Source organism: Myzus persicae, unplaced genomic scaffold (assembly GCF_001856785.1).
Source record: "Myzus persicae strain clone G006 unplaced genomic scaffold, MPER_G0061.0, whole genome shotgun sequence".
Taxonomy (NCBI): domain Eukaryota; kingdom Metazoa; phylum Arthropoda; class Insecta; order Hemiptera; family Aphididae; genus Myzus; species Myzus persicae.
Genome location: NW_019104187.1, coordinates 19,492 through 37,922, shown reverse-complemented (window position 1 = coordinate 37,922; position 18,431 = coordinate 19,492). Strand labels below are relative to the sequence as shown.

Here is an 18,431-nt window from a genome sequence, read left to right as displayed (position 1 = left end):
TGTTGTTGAATAGAACTTATTAAATTTAAATCTATATAAAACCCTGATAACCCCTACGTATATTAAAAATCTCTACAGTCAGTATGTAAAAAACTCTAAACAGTTGAGATCCATTTCGTGTATATAGTTGTCAAAATGAAACTTTTGTTTTATTTCCAATATAGAATATAATAATAGTAAGAGGTCAAAAATGGTGTATGATCTGGTTTAAGTCTAAATGTAACTTTTAGTAATAGTATAAAATGTTTAATGTTATAATATTGCAAATATAATACATAAATGTCTGTCATAGGTAAATGCAATTTTTGCAATTGTGTTTTCTGAAAACCAATTTCATTTCATTATAAAAATTGCCTGATTGTACTAGGTACTGAAATAAAAAAAAATCTAAGTTGTGAAGATTCCACATTCCCAAAAATGTTTTTTCGTTAGATATTTCGTAGATGAAATTAATACTTGATTTATCAATTTATTGTGTGATATTACAACTTTTAAGGCAAAAATAAATAGTGTAAAGAAGACTTGTTGATATTAATATATTTTAATGTCATATTATTATAGTGTAAACAGTAAACGGCTACAGAGTAGACACACTCTCACTCTACAACTATCTGCAGTAGGGACACATCTATCTAACGGCAATATTTGGACTTCTAATTCAAAGATGAGTGATATTTGATTTCAAAGGGTATGTGATGTCGAATATATTATTTAATTTTTATTTTAGTTTTGTCTAATAGTTTTGTATATTAGAAATTCTTAGAATAGTTATAGCAAAACTTTCTGTTTGTTATTGAATATAATTACACTTTTATGATGCGTATATAAATAATTATTATAACGTATACTATAGTAATATGGATAGGTTATTAATTTAAAGTTTAGGTCATAAACTGTATTTTTTACATATTTGGCTTAAGACATAATAATCAAATGTGCCCATATATGGCATATATTATATACTAAAGGGGCTAGTATAGAGTGCCAAATAATTGGGTGAATATTATTTAAAGTTAAACTAAGTCCGGATAACTTTAACATATTAAGTTATTTGAGTCCAAGTAATAATATAATTTAATTTTTCAAAAAACAATATACAGATATCGGCGATATACATAAAAAAAAAAGTCTATATTCTAGACAAACCAATTAGTGATTTCCAGTTGTTTAATGGAATGGTAATTAATTGTTCTCCAAACACCTATAATTTAATTAATGTACTTAAAGACATTCAAATATAAAATAAAAACATACATAGAAATACGTAACAAATATTTTAAAAAAGAAAATAACAATAGAAGAAGACATTTATTTAGATAACAGGATGATGAATTATAAATTATGAGTAAAAAAAAATATATACATTGAATTACCACACCTTCTAACATGGACAGCCCTAAACTTGTAAAAGAGAGAAGGGTAATGTGCTATTTGGGGAACTGCATAAACTTTTTTAGAAACCGGGATTTTGTTACCACAAAAAAAGATGTTTTGGACTCAGTTTATAAACTCTAATACGAAATAGGTTATAATAATATTAATTATATTATTAAGGTAGGTATTTTAATGTCATATTATATTATATATATTGTAAATAGGTAGTAATGCAAATACATAATATACTGCACCTTTGATACCTAGTCATTTTTTATGTACTGTAATTAATATAATAATTGTTAAAATATAATGGTAATGAAAATAATGTTCTGAGCGCAGGGGTCGAGAACCTTTTCGTAAGAAAGAGCCATTTTTTTAAAAAAATTACGAAACCATGATGTCCAGGCTTGAACAACCTTTTTTTAGTTGTAGTTGTTAGTACATACAATATATTATAGAATATTAGAATAAAGATGGTATAAGTATTTCATTGAAAAATTAGTAGGCATTAAAAATATAATGATACGTCTTAAATTTAGAAAATATAGAAAAACTTTATTTCATTAATTCATTTTTATTATTATTATTGTTTATACAAATATATATGAATACTATTTAATTAAATACGATAACACACCAAAAAACGTATCTACTTAATATTAGTAGGAATTTTCCAAAGAGCCACCGGTTGCATATTAAAGAGCCCTGGTCCCCTGTCTTGAGCCAGCTCAGAACTTCTCCAACGAAAACAAAACAGATTCCGTGTAGACTTTTAGTATGTCCATTAATAATTAGATGCAACTAAGTCAACGCGTATAAGCATTTTCACAATCACAATATATTCTGTTGGTATAGGCTACAGTGGAAAAAAATGTGTTAGGTGCCCTTGCGCCGTTCAAATAATAATATACATAGACACAGATAGGGCGTGGCTCCTCCCCGTTGATGATTGATTATTAATGATTTTGTTTATAATTAGCCTACCGCCATCGATTTTATCTACATTAGACATTTTCATGTTTGTATAATAATATAGTACTTTATAGGTTGTTAACATCGAGTGTTCATAATTTATTTTCTACTTGTATATCGAGTGCTTACGTTATTCTAGAATACCTACATGTAAGACGTAGTATATATAGTATATACTGTACGCTTATGGTGGTGTATAATATGTATGTTTTGCATTTAATAAAGAGACATTATAAAAATAATTTAAAAATTTTACAAATAAAATTGTATAAATTATACAAAGGATCAATGATTGTCTCCAAAAGCCTATAGGCTTGTTGAAGTGACAACAATTCTTGTTTTAGAGGTAAGATTATACGAATAAAACAATAATTGTATAAAGTTATCCTTGTTATCAAATAAATAACAGTAATAAAATAATAATAACAATAATAAATATTAATAGATACAACTGGAAAATCTTGAAATATAATGCAATTGATATATAGGTATTTACAAACAAATTTTTATCTTGTACTTAACACACTTTTTGTATTGATCATAGTTATTAAAATGTCATCACATTAAACTTAACTATGACATATTTATATTATAATTGATTATTTATATGAACATAATATTATTGAGTTACAATCAATGTGTCATAATATTTCTGTCACTAAATCGTGACTACAATATATTATATATGAAATTATAAATACATGTATAGAAACAAAAAGGTGTTTTATTATTTTACAATTAAATGTGTACTACTGTATTGTATAAAAAAACCTGTTCCCTTAGTGTGTACTTTGCTGTTGTATTAATCATGCAGTATTATTTTTTCAATTTCTTTAAAATGTGTTTAGTTATAATAATATCATCTTCAATAAAAGTTTAATACCGTTATTAAAGGTGGAAGATTTTTCCAATATAACCAATTATAACCGTCATGACATCCGTAAAATCACTATGCAGACATCATAATAATCGATACAAATAAGTACGCACAATATAGGAGTTGGCCGGAACCTTCAATCTGAGATCATTATACAAGAAATTTCACTATAACCAGTGTCATTATAAACGGTCTCTATACTGTATAACATTAACCAGTAATAAAGTTTAAATTGTTTAAAATACTAAAAAGTAAAATTACCATCAATAACATTTTTACTATATTCATTTAATCTATTAGTTATTTATTAATTAACGTAATTAGGATTTGATTAAAATTAACTCGTTATTTATTAAGTTTATATCGGTAAAAATCAGTCAAGTCAAAAACTAAGTTAATCGAAATGTAGGTTATTTTAAAAAGATAAAAATAACTTAACTTTAACATTTTAACTCGTTTCTGCCAGGCTGGGCAGAAAGTGAGGCTTATCGTCATAGATTCACACTCATGACTCCTAACCCTACCGTCCCTACCACAACGAAAAATGTGTTATTTTCTTATGCAGTTATATATATTCAACGCGTAATCTTCAAGAATTTGAACGTAACAATTCACAATTGCCATGTATGCTAAATTACGCGCTAATAACAATGGGTCAAGAAAAATTCAGGAAAGACAAATATTTCACTATAAAACGTGCGGATTATAAAAATTGTTTTCGCGAGCCGACGGGCAACTACGTTGGAGTTCCGAGACCTGCGCAGGCGCGCAAGTACCTAAAAAATGCCAATAATTACGAGCTAAACATCGGCGTGACGGCGTTGGATGAATTTCGAAAAATTTCATTTATCATTCACTTGGGGTTGCTGGAGAGACGTTTCGCTGCAAGACTTTCAACTTTGGATTACGACTAAACCGGAAAATTCGTTAAAGCCGTGAGACGTGTGCGAATTATAGCTAATTTTTTGCTAAATAATCGCAAGAAAAAAATTTAATAACTACACAACTTTTTTTGGGTGGAATTGGAGACGTGCGCGTCGCTATTTTAAACTATACCGTCTATCGACAATCGGCATCGTTTGAAATCGACATTAAACCTAAGTACGAAATCCAAAATTGAAAGCCTACCAGAATAATTGTAATTTTTGTTTAATTTGAGACTATAATAGTCGCTCGAACAGTGACATCGACTCGTCGTTATTGATACTTTCGATTTTTGTCATATTTTAGGTAGTATCCCGTGAGCCACACATCGGACCACATCGCGTACAAAGCCATATAATATAGGTGTGGAGGTAAGTACTGTACGACTAGTGATTGAGTCAAATTGTTTTTTTTTTTTTTTTTATTGTGTTGACCGTGACGTTGTATACAGGTGCCTACCGAGAGGGAATTGAAATCTTTCTGTTAGAATTCGTTTAAATATATAGACTGTTATCGACTATTGGACTTGTATAATAGGCATCTTTATACAATCGTAGAACATAATTTATATTATATTAAAATTGTATTACTTATTAGCTTATATATGCGATTATTAAAATATTCAATTAAATATCAATGGACTATTGATTACACGTGTTAAGTCTTATCGAATTATCTATTAGGCAAAAAAACAAATTCATTGTTTACTAATTTTATTTACATTTTATCATTTTTGACTTGAATGTTTGAATAATTTCTTCTGAATTCCGATTCTGCAGATGGGTTTTGTATCATTTTATGGGTTTCGAAATTAATATAGATCACGAATTCGACAGAGAAGACCATCCTGCAGTGACCTGTGCCCTGCATCGCTGTTATGTAATATCAAATTGAATTTGTTCGAAACATCAAAACACTAGGTCAAGCAATCTTTTTAGATTATTTCTGATATCTAGTATATCATAGACCATTTTTTTTACCACCTCTTCAAATTCAAATCATCAGTACCTATACTATTGCTGTGGATTTCAGCCTGCAGGTACCCAAACACAACATTCCTAGACATTTGTACAAATAGCTAAATCTATTTAACACATAACACTGGTGGGTATCTATGTCGGAGTATGTATAACGGTGGTCGGTACCGATAAACATATTTTATACTATAGGTATTATAAATTTGCCGTGTCCCTATTATTTAAAATAACAATTCATAATTATATATTAATTTTAGACTGTACTGTGTTGCTCTATGAGAGTAATTTATTTATCATCATTGTCTAGGTACTTAATATACAACAATACAACATGCACGATTTCTCAAGGCCACCAGGATTATTACGATATTAACTAAGAGAAAAAATTATTGCACTGCAAATCGTTTTGGTGTATCAGAAGACTTCCAACGTTGGCCGAGTGAAGATAGTCAATAATTGTTTATTTAATTTAAAACCGACCGTTGAATTTCATATTTATTATTAAATTAAAAACGAAACAATATTACAATTTTTTTCACCTTATTTTTATTTAAATACAATTGAAAACATGATTTTTATAAAAGTGAATACACAATTGCTACCGCTGAAAATGTGCTTCTTCTTCATGTTTGCATGTGAGTGTCATATTATTATACTATACTTTAAATAAAATATAATAATAATTAATTTAACTCGCGGTAGGTAGGTACTAGGTAGTGAACTATTAAGACTGCGGCTCTTTGGAAAATTCATCAATGCATCGAGATCCGTAAAATAGCTTATACCTGCGTTATTATATTGTGATAATATTTCTGAATTTCTTATAACGATTTTCTGGTCAAAAATCTCACTAATATTAAGTAGATACATTTTTTTGTGAGTTATCGTATTTAATTAAATAATATTTATATATTTATACAAACAATAATAATAATAATGAATTAATGAAATAAAGTTTTTCTATATTTTCTAAATTTAAGAGGTATCATTATGTTTTTAATGCCCATCAATTTTTCAATGAAATAATAATTTTATATTTATTCTAATATTCTATAATATATTGTCTATACTAAAAACAACAACTAAGAAAAGATTTTTCAAACCTTTGCGGCTTCCTGGGCATCATGGTTTTGTAATTTTTCGAACAAATAGCTCTTTCTTACGAAAAGGTTTCCGACCCCTGTGTTAGAGAGACAATTTATGTTTAGGACTTTGCTTGAATTATAATATCCGGGATGTTGTTTGATTTATGATATGTATTAAGCCTTAATGTTACAAGTATTTGAAAAAAATAGTTACAATATAAATCGTCCATTAGGCACTTTAAAAATATTACAACAACAACAATTGATGTTCTTATATAACTTTCAATAAACATTTTTTAAATTTGTATGAACTATTAACTTTATAAATACGGAATACGAACTATAGGTTCGTATTCCCTCAATGTTTTCCACAGTTGAAATATTCGAAACGATAAAGAATATCGAAATAGGTACCATCTTTACAGCACATAAATGCTCCAATAATATTTTATTTAGAAATTTAAAATATTGCAATAAAAATTGGGTGGGCGTAGTATTATAGTACCTATCAATGAGTATACCTATAATGATTATTCATGTACGTAAATATTTCTTTTTTCTTATAGGTTTCGGACCTATGGTTGGATTTTTGCCTACAATTGCCAAACAATTGGGCTACTCATTAACCACTTATGGTGCTTCTATGACGTTCATGTCGGTGGTATCGACGATCCTCGTACCATTGTCCGGTGTCATTGTCGACAAATTCCGGATAAAAAAAACATTATTTTTAGTGGTCATACTTGGCATGGGAGTGGTTGCGTTGTTGTTCTTGTTCGTGCCGAAAGCACCTTTGGACTTGGCCATAACCGAATTAAAATGCGACGCAAAAACGACTAGCATGACCGTTTTCAACGAGAATAATAATTTGCAAACGACGAATAACATAACTCATTACACCGTTGCGAACCACAATAGTAGTGATGATTTAATAACGTGCAAGGTGAGAATAATGTATATTTGTTAGGTAGGTACTAACAATTAAAAACTACGATACATATTATTTAAGTTGGAATTCGCACAAACGTGTGGAGGCAGGTGCGGAGTAAAATTATATACGGGTGTTGCTGTTTAATTGTATTCATAATATTATATACTTTCGTTTTGCAAATAGGTATTGAGAAAGCTATCTTGGGTCACTATAATAGAGTATAGATACGTTTTAAAATAACCGGATTTACTTTTTTAGCCACTCAGCCAAACTAAGTTGACTTCGCCAAATATTTTAAAACTATAATATTAACAAAACATGTCAACGAAATATTTATTTATTTGATATAACATAATATTCTAAACGAATTCCAGAAGTACTTAAATTGGTAATTTTCACTTTCTTGATATTCAATCAATTAACCAAGTATGGTGAAATTGGAATGGAGAATTTTGAAAACTGTAAGGGATCGTGATAGATAGGAAAATAATAAAAATGTAACTCAGAAATAACGAGTAGGTAGATTAAGTTAACTTTAATATTAGATATCCAAAGATGGGCATTAACTAGTTAAAAAAATAAAGTTAAGTTAAAAAGTTAATTTTTTTAACTTTTTAACTTAACTAGTTAGTTTGTTTTCTAATTAACTTATGAACTTAACTAGTTTAATTTACAGTTGAAATAACTTAGCTATTCTCAGTTGATTTAAAAAAAAAAACCAATAAGTTAAAAACATTCTGAAATTTTTTGTTTATACTTAAATATTACTATATCAGTATAAAATAAAAATAATCCAATACTATAATATTGAAACACAAACATTTCTGTACTTTTTCTTGATAACATAATTTTGTGTATATTAATATATTTTATTTATTAGAAAGGCAATAAGCTATTATCATTTTATAGTATTAGATGTTTGCAGTACAAATAAGTAATAACAATAATTGTTTATCGATAAGATAAATACAGCTTCACGTATTATGACATTCAATTGCTATACGATATAAAACAATTTATTTGTTAAATGTTAAATTATTAATTTGAGATGAGTATAGTTTAATTTAATAAATAATAAAAAAGTAATAGGGTATACAGTGCACATTATGATAAAAGTTAAATCAAATTGATTTATAATTTATAAATTAGAAACTATAGAAAGACACATTCACTCTTTATGTGATTTACTTAAAAAAAAATTTTTTAACTTTTTTTAAACTGAGTTAAGTTAATTTTTTTTTCTATATTAACTTTTAACTTATTGAGTTAAGTTTATTATTTGTTGACTGTTAACTTTTAACTTATCGATCTTGTGTCCTCTTAACTTAACTTAACTCGAGTTCATTATTTTCATTAACTTACCCACCTTTGTAGATATCAAAGAGATGGATTCGATATCATGTCCAAGGTGTGTAATGATTTTAATACAAAGAGGGAGTGTCCAGCTGTGAAAACTCTATTTTTTTTAACTTTCATCTTAAATTATAGAGACCTAGAAGGCTAGAAAGTTGATCGACAACTCATTTAAAAGAGCTTATCAAGTAGATAGAACATTTGTAATATAACAATTAAAGAAATTAATTAACATTTTATAACCGTTTAAAAAAAATAACAAAGTTGGGCTAACAATTCCTCGTTAATAACACACATTTTCGAAACTAAAAATGGATTTTGTGGTTTAGGGTATTTTTGGAATCAATATGTAGTTAAAAAAAATGTAGTGAAGTGTTTTAGACCTTTATCTTTAATAGTGCATTCACTACAGACCTTAAAATTGTACCTACATCATAAAAACACATATTTACACACACGCTCACACACACATGTGTAGATAAGAACTAAGTGTCTAAATACCAATAGAATTAAGTCGTTTAAGATTATTAGAGTTCTAATAAGTACAAGGTGAGTTCCATAAGAATAGTAGAACTAAAGTTTTAAAAAAAGGGTTAACGTTGTAGAAATGAATTACTAAAATGTTGTATACTTAATAGAAAATGTGTTCTGGTTCAGAAAATGTTCCATTATTAGCACTGCCTTAAGTACAATTTGATTTAAACCTGTACTTAACGATATAGTTAATAATTCTTAAGAAATTAAAAATCAAAAAAATGAACGTGCAGACCCTGACTTTTTGGGACTTATTTGTCAAGCGTTTTTAATATGTTCAATGAACCTTAAGTGTTGTAGGTAAACCATTCAGTACTTAAATACAAAACATTTTATTGCTTTTTATTTGATTTGATTTGAAAATTTATTTATTTTTTTGTGTAAAAAAATATATAAGTATTATAATATATATTTTATACGGTTGTTGTTTTTAGTTAAATTGTCAATATGCAGAGTTGTGTGGTGAAGGTTATAAAATAAATAATCTAAAGAACCAATCCGACTTGAGTGATTTGTGGATGAAAACAATTAATGATATCGAAAATCAAAACAAATACAACCAGATCGACTTGACATTAATGCCTAAAGACGTAGAACAGACGGAGCAGGTAATTAATCATATTATTTTATATATTTTATGGTCACATTACAATAATTTTAATATTATGCATACTTTGTCATAGATTGCAAATTCGTACATCTTTCAAGTGTTATCTGTCCAAATAAATGGCACGCAAATACTTTCACCGACCTGCCAATGCAATTTAAAAACATTTTGCCATATCACGAACTGTTCAAATCAAAAAATAATAGACGTAGCCACCTCCACAACGTACAGAGGAAACGTGCTTACCTTGTATCAATTTTGGATTTTTTTCACACTTGTGGCGACGTTTTGGGCTTGTTGTACGATTGCATCTACAATCATAAATCCTATTTGTCTCGACACTTTGGGTAACATAACATACTTAATAACGGTAATATGATTCACTTTAAGTGGAAATTAATTATGAATATTGCCGTATTTTTAGGAGAAAAATCTGCCGAGGATTTCGGAAAACAAAAATGTTGGGGGTCAATCGGTTGGGGGGGATTTTCCATATTCATTGGGTGGCTCGTGGATGTATTCAGTTTCAATAAAAAGGATAAAGACTATTCACCCGTTTTTTATTCTACTATTTTGATCACAGCATTTAATTTTGGAGTAGTAAAACAAATAAAAGTACGTTACTCCTGATTTAATAATAATAAATACGTTACGCACCTACCTATAGCTAAAATTGTGTTATTCACAGGTTGTCGAAACGAACAAATCCGAAGGTCGATGGAAAAACATGTGTGGGCTGTTTACTAAATATTACATGATTTCATTTTGTGTGTGGTCAATATTCAACACACTTTTCCACACAATCGTCACTCACTTTCTGTTCTGGTGAGTTTTCAATACGGAAAATTGCGTTTTTATTAAAAACTATTATAATATTGAAATTAAACTCCAGTTTGTAAATATCCATTTTTGTGCTTACCATTATATGTGCCTACAGTATATATGTTAATTGATTGGAAAGTCAATTGCTCTAATTCGAAATATAATACAGATATTTCAGTGCGGTTTTTTTTCAAATGTAATATTATACGACTAACTGCTTTCTTTTCACCATAGTCTAAAATAAAAATGTTCTGTATAGACATCTATTGAACTATATAACGAAATTAGCGTATCTCTCAAAGACTTTAATTATAACTCTAATTTCGCTACAAAGACCCTGGGCCAATGCAAATGACTTGTGCATAGAATTTCATGGTGGATGTATTAATCAATATTATAAAACAAATACAAATTTAAAAAACGAACCTGGTCCAGTAAATATGACATACAAGCATATTATTATATGATACCACATGCGATTACAGCGATTTAAGCCATTCATGCATGTATCATATTTAAAATAATTTGTATACAACTTTAATAAATTGTAAAATATGTTTAAAAATGCCAATAACCTTAGTAATTTAAGTATGCAAAAAAATAAAACAAATAAAATATTCAATTTTGACGAGTAGTGTGTTCTTCATTAAATGTTGGATTAGCATTAGTTATCAAAATGGGAAAATCATATAATTTTACAATATCATGATGTATTTTTGAAAAAATAATTTGCTTTCATTCAATCAAACCTACTTAAAAATTGTTTTTATCTCCATATTATGAACAAAGAGCTCCACAAAATGATTTAGCTTTTAAGCTATTTTAGAATTAAAACAAAAAAATAGATTTTACGTGTTTTTAAATTTTTTTATTTCTACACCGTAGAAAAAGGAAAGCTACTAGTCATAATATTATTATATTTAAAAAAAACGGCATTACATTTGGAATTAGAGCTACTGATTCCCCAATTAATTAACGTAAAGCTACTGCTTTGGCGTTTGTTTACGTCAGTGTGATACATTGTTTACAAGTTTTTTCAGCATATTGTTTTAACTTTACTACATTTATTGAATAATTAATCATATTTAATCAAGGTACATGGAAGATTTAGTCGCTGCCAACAATGACCCCAGCCAACGGGCATGGTTAAAAACGCTGCAAGGTCTAGCTCAAGGCATCCAGTGTTTCGGCGGTGAGATACCATTTTTTTTCTGGTCCGGTTGGATAATCAGAAAGATGGGTTATGGGAACTGCATGGCCCTAGTGCTGGCAGCTATGGCCGTCAGGATGTATCTCTATACAGTCATCTGGAATCCCGTCTGGATCATTGCAATAGAATTATTAAATGGCGTGTCGTACGCGTTGGGATACTCGGTGAAAATGTCCTACGCAAAAATGTTGGCACCTCCCGACACACTAAACACCATAATTGGGTTTATAGGATTTTTCGATTGTATCGGTAAGTTACTATATATTATTATAATATATTTTTATAATGATCTGTAATGCTGGGTCGCATGAAAAAAAAAAATAAATTTAATGATTCAATACAATTTAATGGACCCTAGTCAAGGGCCTCTAAATCACGTTTTAGAGCCTCGGAGGACGCCACTTATGTTGCATCCGTCTTACAAACAGAGTTCATGACACATTTTAAGTTCAGAATACATTTTACTCTGTGAACTATAAAATTATAGTGAATTAAAATAATTATAAAATTTAGAAATAAGATTATTATTCGGGGCATCTTGGAGGCTTTTGACGATGTTTTTATTAATAAGGAAGTTATGACCTCATTTATAATGTTAATTGTTTGTACATTTTAAAATATGATCACATGAAATTAATAATATAAATCAAATTCTTGGATACAAATTAGAATCTAGAGTCTAGATAATAATCTTACCTTTAAATTTTAACATTTGGCGATTCATTTTAATTTTAAAAATAACTGAATAAAATTGATTATTGTTAACGTGCAATTTTGTATGTTATACTTTTGTAAGAAGGATACAACACATTCATGTATATTGCGTCATATACTCATATATACCTCGTCCATACGTTGGCTGTTTTATGATATTTTAATTTTTATGTAAGTTATAAGCGTGTAAATTATTACAATACAAAAATGCTTGTAAATTGTGTAAAAATTAAAATATTGTATAAAAGCCAATGTAATAATGTTAATGTACTCTAATATTAAAAATAATAACACAAAGTTGGATGAACCAAATTTTTATTTTTATTTTATTGATCTTAGTAACGTCTGGTACAATATCATTAGTTTTTATTTTTATTTGTGATTATCACCTGTTGCCTATATTATGTACGATTATTGCATTATACTTTTTCGAATTAAAATCAGCAAAATATTTTAAAAATATAAAATTGTACAGTCGTCATGGCACTAACGTTTATTTTGTTGGGTTTTTTCCTCATGCCCATAGCCGGAGATCCTTTGAAATATTGAGGGGGGCTCAAATAGTTGGTAGAAAAACAAACCCGTGGGGGTTTTGCCCCCACGCCCCCATAACTTTTTTTATATTTAATAACTGATTAAAATAATTAAAAATTCTCATTATTATCCCTACTAATAAGAATACTCACAAAAAAATGAAAAATGAATAAAATACAATTGCCATTTTTAACTTAATTGTATTAACCTATTACACTTTTTTTCAAATATATTTAAAATAGTGTCATTTAGTAACGATTTAGTTTTATCTTTTTCAATGTATATAATAGCCAGAATAGCTCACTATGATATCAGGCATTAGCCTAGTTATTATCGTTTCTCGTGAAATAACAACAGTAAGAAATACTACTCCTTATTAATTATTAAATATAGTTTTTGGATCCAAACAAAAACAAATTTACATATAAATTTGATGTAAAATTCTTATTTTTTACAGTTTAGGTATTTATTTAATATTAATAATGATAAATTATCCCTAAAACATTCTGTAATCTGTATAAAAGTATATTTTGTTTCTTAAATATTTAGGGGGGCTTTAACTTCAAATTATTTATTTGGGGGGGGCTAAGTCCCCGTAAGCCCCCCTCCCCCGATCTCCGCCTATGCTCATGCCGTTGCGCGTGGATCGGAGAGATAAAACAAATTACGCTCTGACATTCTCTCAGTGTGGTAGGTATATAAAAACTGTGAACTCACCAACATTATGTCACACAGATTGAGCTTTATAAATTAAAAATCATGTTTTCAGAATTATTTTTAAGATGTTCGTAGACTGTTATTATTATTGAACAATAATATTAAGTTGTATGCGTGTGACAATAGTGTATATTATAAAGTAGCAACGATAGTCAGAGGTCAGACTGCTCCCTGTATAGGCATTACGGGCATTTGGCTCACAATAACGGGCTTAAGCTATAGCCATAATTAATAGTTATACTTACACTTAAATTTGATTATTTATTTGTATTTACCAAAAATGGAAACAAAAGCTGTTACTTTTTGTAAAGATATTAATTTCAAATTTTGATATTTTATGTCAGTTTTTGCATGTACGTCACAAATTAAAATGGATATTAAACTAGTAACAAATCGATGAAAATATAATAATGTATAAAAAAATCACGAAAGTAATAAAACAAAAAATAATCTCTTTAATATACTAATGTCTCAACTATTATTTATTATTATATTTTGTAAATTAGGTAGATACTGTTTAATTTTTGTATAGATTACCACAAAGTCTTTTTTTAGAGCTATTTTATTATAATTTGTGATAATACTTAGATATTCTAAATTATTTTGCATTTTATGTACTATCAAAATACTTTATGTTTTTCAAAATGTATTTTAAATACAACTAAATTATTGAGATACTGCCCATCTCTGAAAATTCAACTACCAATTTACAATTCACATTGTTTTAATAAGATACCTAATGGTGATTTAGTCTTTAGGCCTCATACTCAAATTAGATTTTAAAAACTTGTAATACCTATTAAGATATTATTTTGGGGGACGAGGTGACCGAGTGGTCTGACTCTTCCGCTGCGACGCAGCCGGTCGCGGTTCGATCCTCGCCCACCGGGCGGCATTTTTCTCCGGACAATTCGCGGTGACCGGAGAGCAAGTGCTGCCATCCCCCACCCCAGGGGCATGGCAGAAACCTACGGGTGCCCCATTCGAAATTCTGCCAAAACAAACACACACGTGTTCCCCCTACCGTTCCAAAAACCTACAAACCATCAATACAAAAAAACCTACAGTACCTACTAATAGCTAATGGCCTCAGTTGCCGGGCTCAGGATCAATTAAAAAAAAAAAGATATTATTTTAAAAATGTTAACACATAATATTATTATCTACAATCGTGAATCGTGATTCGTGATAACAGTGAATTACGTTTTAGATAGATAAGTATAATACACGTGTCAATGTGTGCCGATTGCAAATTTTCAATAGGCAATACAGATTCTAAAAATAGATACTCCCAAAGGCCAAAGACTAAAGTCTCAATTGATACTATCTATATTAGAGCCGATAACATAAACTTCACCAAAAACATATTTGTTCTCTTATGGCCCTAAATAGAATAGATAAGTACTGACTACGGGCCGCTCTACTGTGTAATTAGCTTTAAATCAACAGTTCACATTTTTACTATATTTATGTATTATTTTTGAAAATTTCGATTTTTCCGTTTTTAATTAATGGCTCCCCATACACTCACACAGACTATTGTCAGTCTATACTCTGGAGCAGTGCTCTCAGACAAGTGGCTTTCAAACCTTTCCAATGTGGCATGCAAGAAATATATTTTATTCCAAAAAAAAAGTTTAAAATAAAAATAAACGAATTATTTTAAAAAAAAAAATCGAAAATCATATATTTTTTAAAAATGTTGTTAAAACCTTAAAACCCATGTAAAACTTTCTCTTCAAAATTTAATATTTTTTGAAATAACCAGTATTTCATGATAAAAGAATCACTTGGTATATTGTACTCTATTGACAGTATATTATACTGACTAAAGTGAGTAATGACTAATGAGTACTGACTATTATTGTGCATTATCATTATTTCCAATATAATATAACTCTAATAAAAAAAATATGATAAATTAAAAAGCATTTCTTAATGTCTGCATTAGTCATAATAATTCAAAAGAAGATCGGTATATAAAAGTCTGTTTTCTGTATTGCGATTTAATAATTAGCCACAATTTAAACCATAGTCCATATAATATTTGACTTTGAAAAAAACTGCGATAAACCCTGCTAAATATATTATTCGGCTGTCTGGCTATAGAAATTAAAAGTTGTTTTTCATATATGTTAGTCTATACAAACATTAAACATTAACCGTCAAATGAACTTTAAGATTAATATTCATTAATTCGTTAAAAGAATATTTGTAATTGAATGCGATATTTTATAACCATCAATTGTTGACAATAAAGAAATATTTTTCAGTTATCATTTTATTAATTTAACCGTATTGTGTAGGTATATTAGATGATGTGATATTTTTGTAATTGTGACATGATTGTTACTACATTAATTTGGTATAATCATCAATATATTATTTTATTCATTATAATTGAAATGTATTTAATTATTTTTGTTTCACAGGTGAATCTATAGGTAGTCTGGTGGGCGGATATTTGTTCGATACATATGGCGGAGTGTGGTCTTTTCGATTTTTCTCCTATATGTCTCTTTTAATGTGCTCTATAACCATACTAACCAATTATTTTGGATTGACAAAGGAATCTACAACTTTAAAAGACAACGCAGAATCGACGAATATGGATCTCAAAATTACCAATAATAATGCCGATAAAAAAATATGATGTTTTATTCATAAAAAATAGTGGACATATTTTATAAAAATGCCACATTTAATTAGTTGAATATTATAATTATTTAATTTTTTAGCGAGCAGAGTAGAGTTGCACATGGGTATACACCGAAACGTGTTGATCAACTGCTCTCTGCTCATCTGACTTACTCATAAACCATAAGTTAAGACTATGTACATATTTAATTTAATAATTTATAACTATGCGTTAAAAATTTGATTTGCTGAAATAATTCCTTTGCATGGGAATATTGATTAAATATTTAAATGTTGACATTTAAGAAAGGAAACAACCCAAATTATCTTAAAAATTACGAAGACAAAAAATTGTAAAAAATATTATATAAATGTTGAAATGTATATAGTTTATATCGAGGTAGGTACATGACTAGTTTCTGTATCAACTACTATCAATACTGATGTGTAGATTTTACACAAGGCTTGGCACAGTATCTCGGCCTCATGTGCCTGTGAAATGTATGCCTACAGATGTATCAAAACCACAAGTTGACAAAATATTTACCCGTATTGTGCCTAAACACTTTTTCGTGAGTATACTGTGTGTTTCAAGTTGATTAAAGTGATACGGGATACATTTTGAAATGATTTTTCTTTTTTTAACGACCTGTGTAAGTAGGTTGGTAATTTGGAAATTATCACACTATATTGAACTTTTGGAAAAAGTTCACAACGAATTCTTGTGAAACTCCATCACACTTTAATGCAAATGTTCCCAAACTGTGGGCCAATCACAACCAAAAAATGGGTCGCGAACACAATTTTAATTGCATTTTATGAGTAGTATACTGAAACTAAGCTATTAATTATACACAGATTATAAATGTGCGTTTTCTTTAAAACGAAAAAGGGTAGGTATTATGCTAATTTAACTCCTTTAATGTATAAATTCACTTGCGTGACATTACATTTTATAGTGTTAAAAAATTAAAAAAAATTTTAAATAGGTAAGTACCCTGCTGCATCTTATAAAAATAAAATAATAACGACTAACATATTATACGTCATGCACTTACACGTAACATTAATGGTTCTACAAAAACCAAAATTGTCGATGGGTATTTAATTATCCGCCAGTGACACAACAAATAATAAAAAAAAAAATGTGGACAAGTTTGTCCCACTGTGCTGTAATGTAGGTGTTGTGTGGGTCTCTGTTATGGAAGTGTTAAAATTGAATTCAAAACCGATCTTATACGAAAAACGATTCTGAGCAAGGCCGATTTATATTATAATAATAGTTTTTAGTTACAAAAATATAACTAAAATCGTTTTTCTCTGTCGAAATATCTGCTTTCGTCCAAATTTGAACTAAAAATATCTGTTATAAAATACAGTGTTTTAAAATTTTAAAATTTTTTGGTTACAGTATAAACTACTTAAGAGAAACCTTATTTAAAATTTAAGACTAGATTAGCTTTAAAAATTAAACATTTTCTACATTTAAACAATACTAAAACAACAGCTACAAAATAATTCCCAAATATTTGAGAATTTGAAGAGTTTTGTCAAAATTTGAACTTTAAATACTTATAAAAACAAAAAAAGCTTTTGTAGGTATCTAAATATGTTTGAACTGTTATAACAACTTATAAGGAACATTGTATTAATTAGACATTTTAAAAATCTATGAATACTCAAAAAGAGTCAACAATTAAATTGTATTCAGATAATACTAGTATAAAGTTTATTAAAAATGTTCATTCATTAAAAATATCAAGTACCTATATCTGCGGTTATACGTAATTGAGTTGGATCAAAAATAATAAAATCAAAAAAAATCTAAAAAATCTAAAAAATCGATTCGCAGCGTCCATAATATGGCCATAAGAAGTAACAATGCACTACATAATCTAATAATTAGAACATACAGATTACAAAATCAAAATAGTGAATAATGGTAAGTAAATAACATTTAAGTATTGTTTTTGTTATTTTTTATTTGAGAATACAACATAACTGAGGTAAAACAAAAAAATGACAAACCTTCGATGTACAACGTGGTCTGAAAATAGTCAAAAATTCATATCCACCCAACATTTTCAAAAAAGATGTGCACGCCAATGCAGGGTTAATAAAATGTGTTACCGAATTGTGATATGATTATGTAGGTTGTAG

General features: G+C 28.4%; 1 protein-coding gene across 4 annotated transcripts; it reads left to right on the top strand.

Moving 5' to 3' along the window:
* Positions 1 to 2,383: 2,383 nt before the first annotated feature.
* LOC111039728 (major facilitator superfamily domain-containing protein 6-like) lies at positions 2,384 to 16,898 on the top strand. Of its 4 annotated transcripts, none has more exons than XM_022323327.1 (10): positions 2,384 to 2,695; positions 4,457 to 4,521; positions 5,435 to 5,762; positions 6,779 to 7,155; positions 9,465 to 9,638; positions 9,714 to 9,984; positions 10,062 to 10,252; positions 10,326 to 10,462; positions 11,554 to 11,918; positions 16,067 to 16,898. In XM_022323327.1, exons 3-10 carry the CDS (start codon positions 5,696 to 5,698, stop codon positions 16,285 to 16,287), a joined length of 1,803 nt encoding a protein of 600 aa, XP_022179019.1. In that variant the 5' UTR covers positions 2,384 to 2,695; positions 4,457 to 4,521; positions 5,435 to 5,695; the 3' UTR covers positions 16,288 to 16,898. The 4 variants fall into 4 exon arrangements, with proteins under 4 accessions (XP_022179019.1, XP_022179020.1, XP_022179018.1 ...); XM_022323328.1 differs by lacking the exon at positions 2,384 to 2,695 and adding an exon at positions 3,983 to 4,364; XM_022323326.1 differs by lacking the exons at positions 2,384 to 2,695; positions 4,457 to 4,521 and adding an exon at positions 5,192 to 5,319.
* The last annotated feature ends 1,533 nt before the right edge of the window (positions 16,899 to 18,431 follow it).

Coding starts and splice junctions, on each gene's coding strand:
- LOC111039728 (XM_022323327.1), top strand. CDS start 5,696: ATGATTTTTATAAAAGTGAATACACAATTGCTACCGCTGAAAATGTGC. Junction 9,985..10,061: donor TATTTGTCTCGACACTTTGG/GTAACATAACAT, acceptor CCGTATTTTTAG/GAGAAAAATCTGCCGAGGAT. Junction 10,463..11,553: donor GTCACTCACTTTCTGTTCTG/GTGAGTTTTCAA, acceptor TATTTAATCAAG/GTACATGGAAGATTTAGTCG.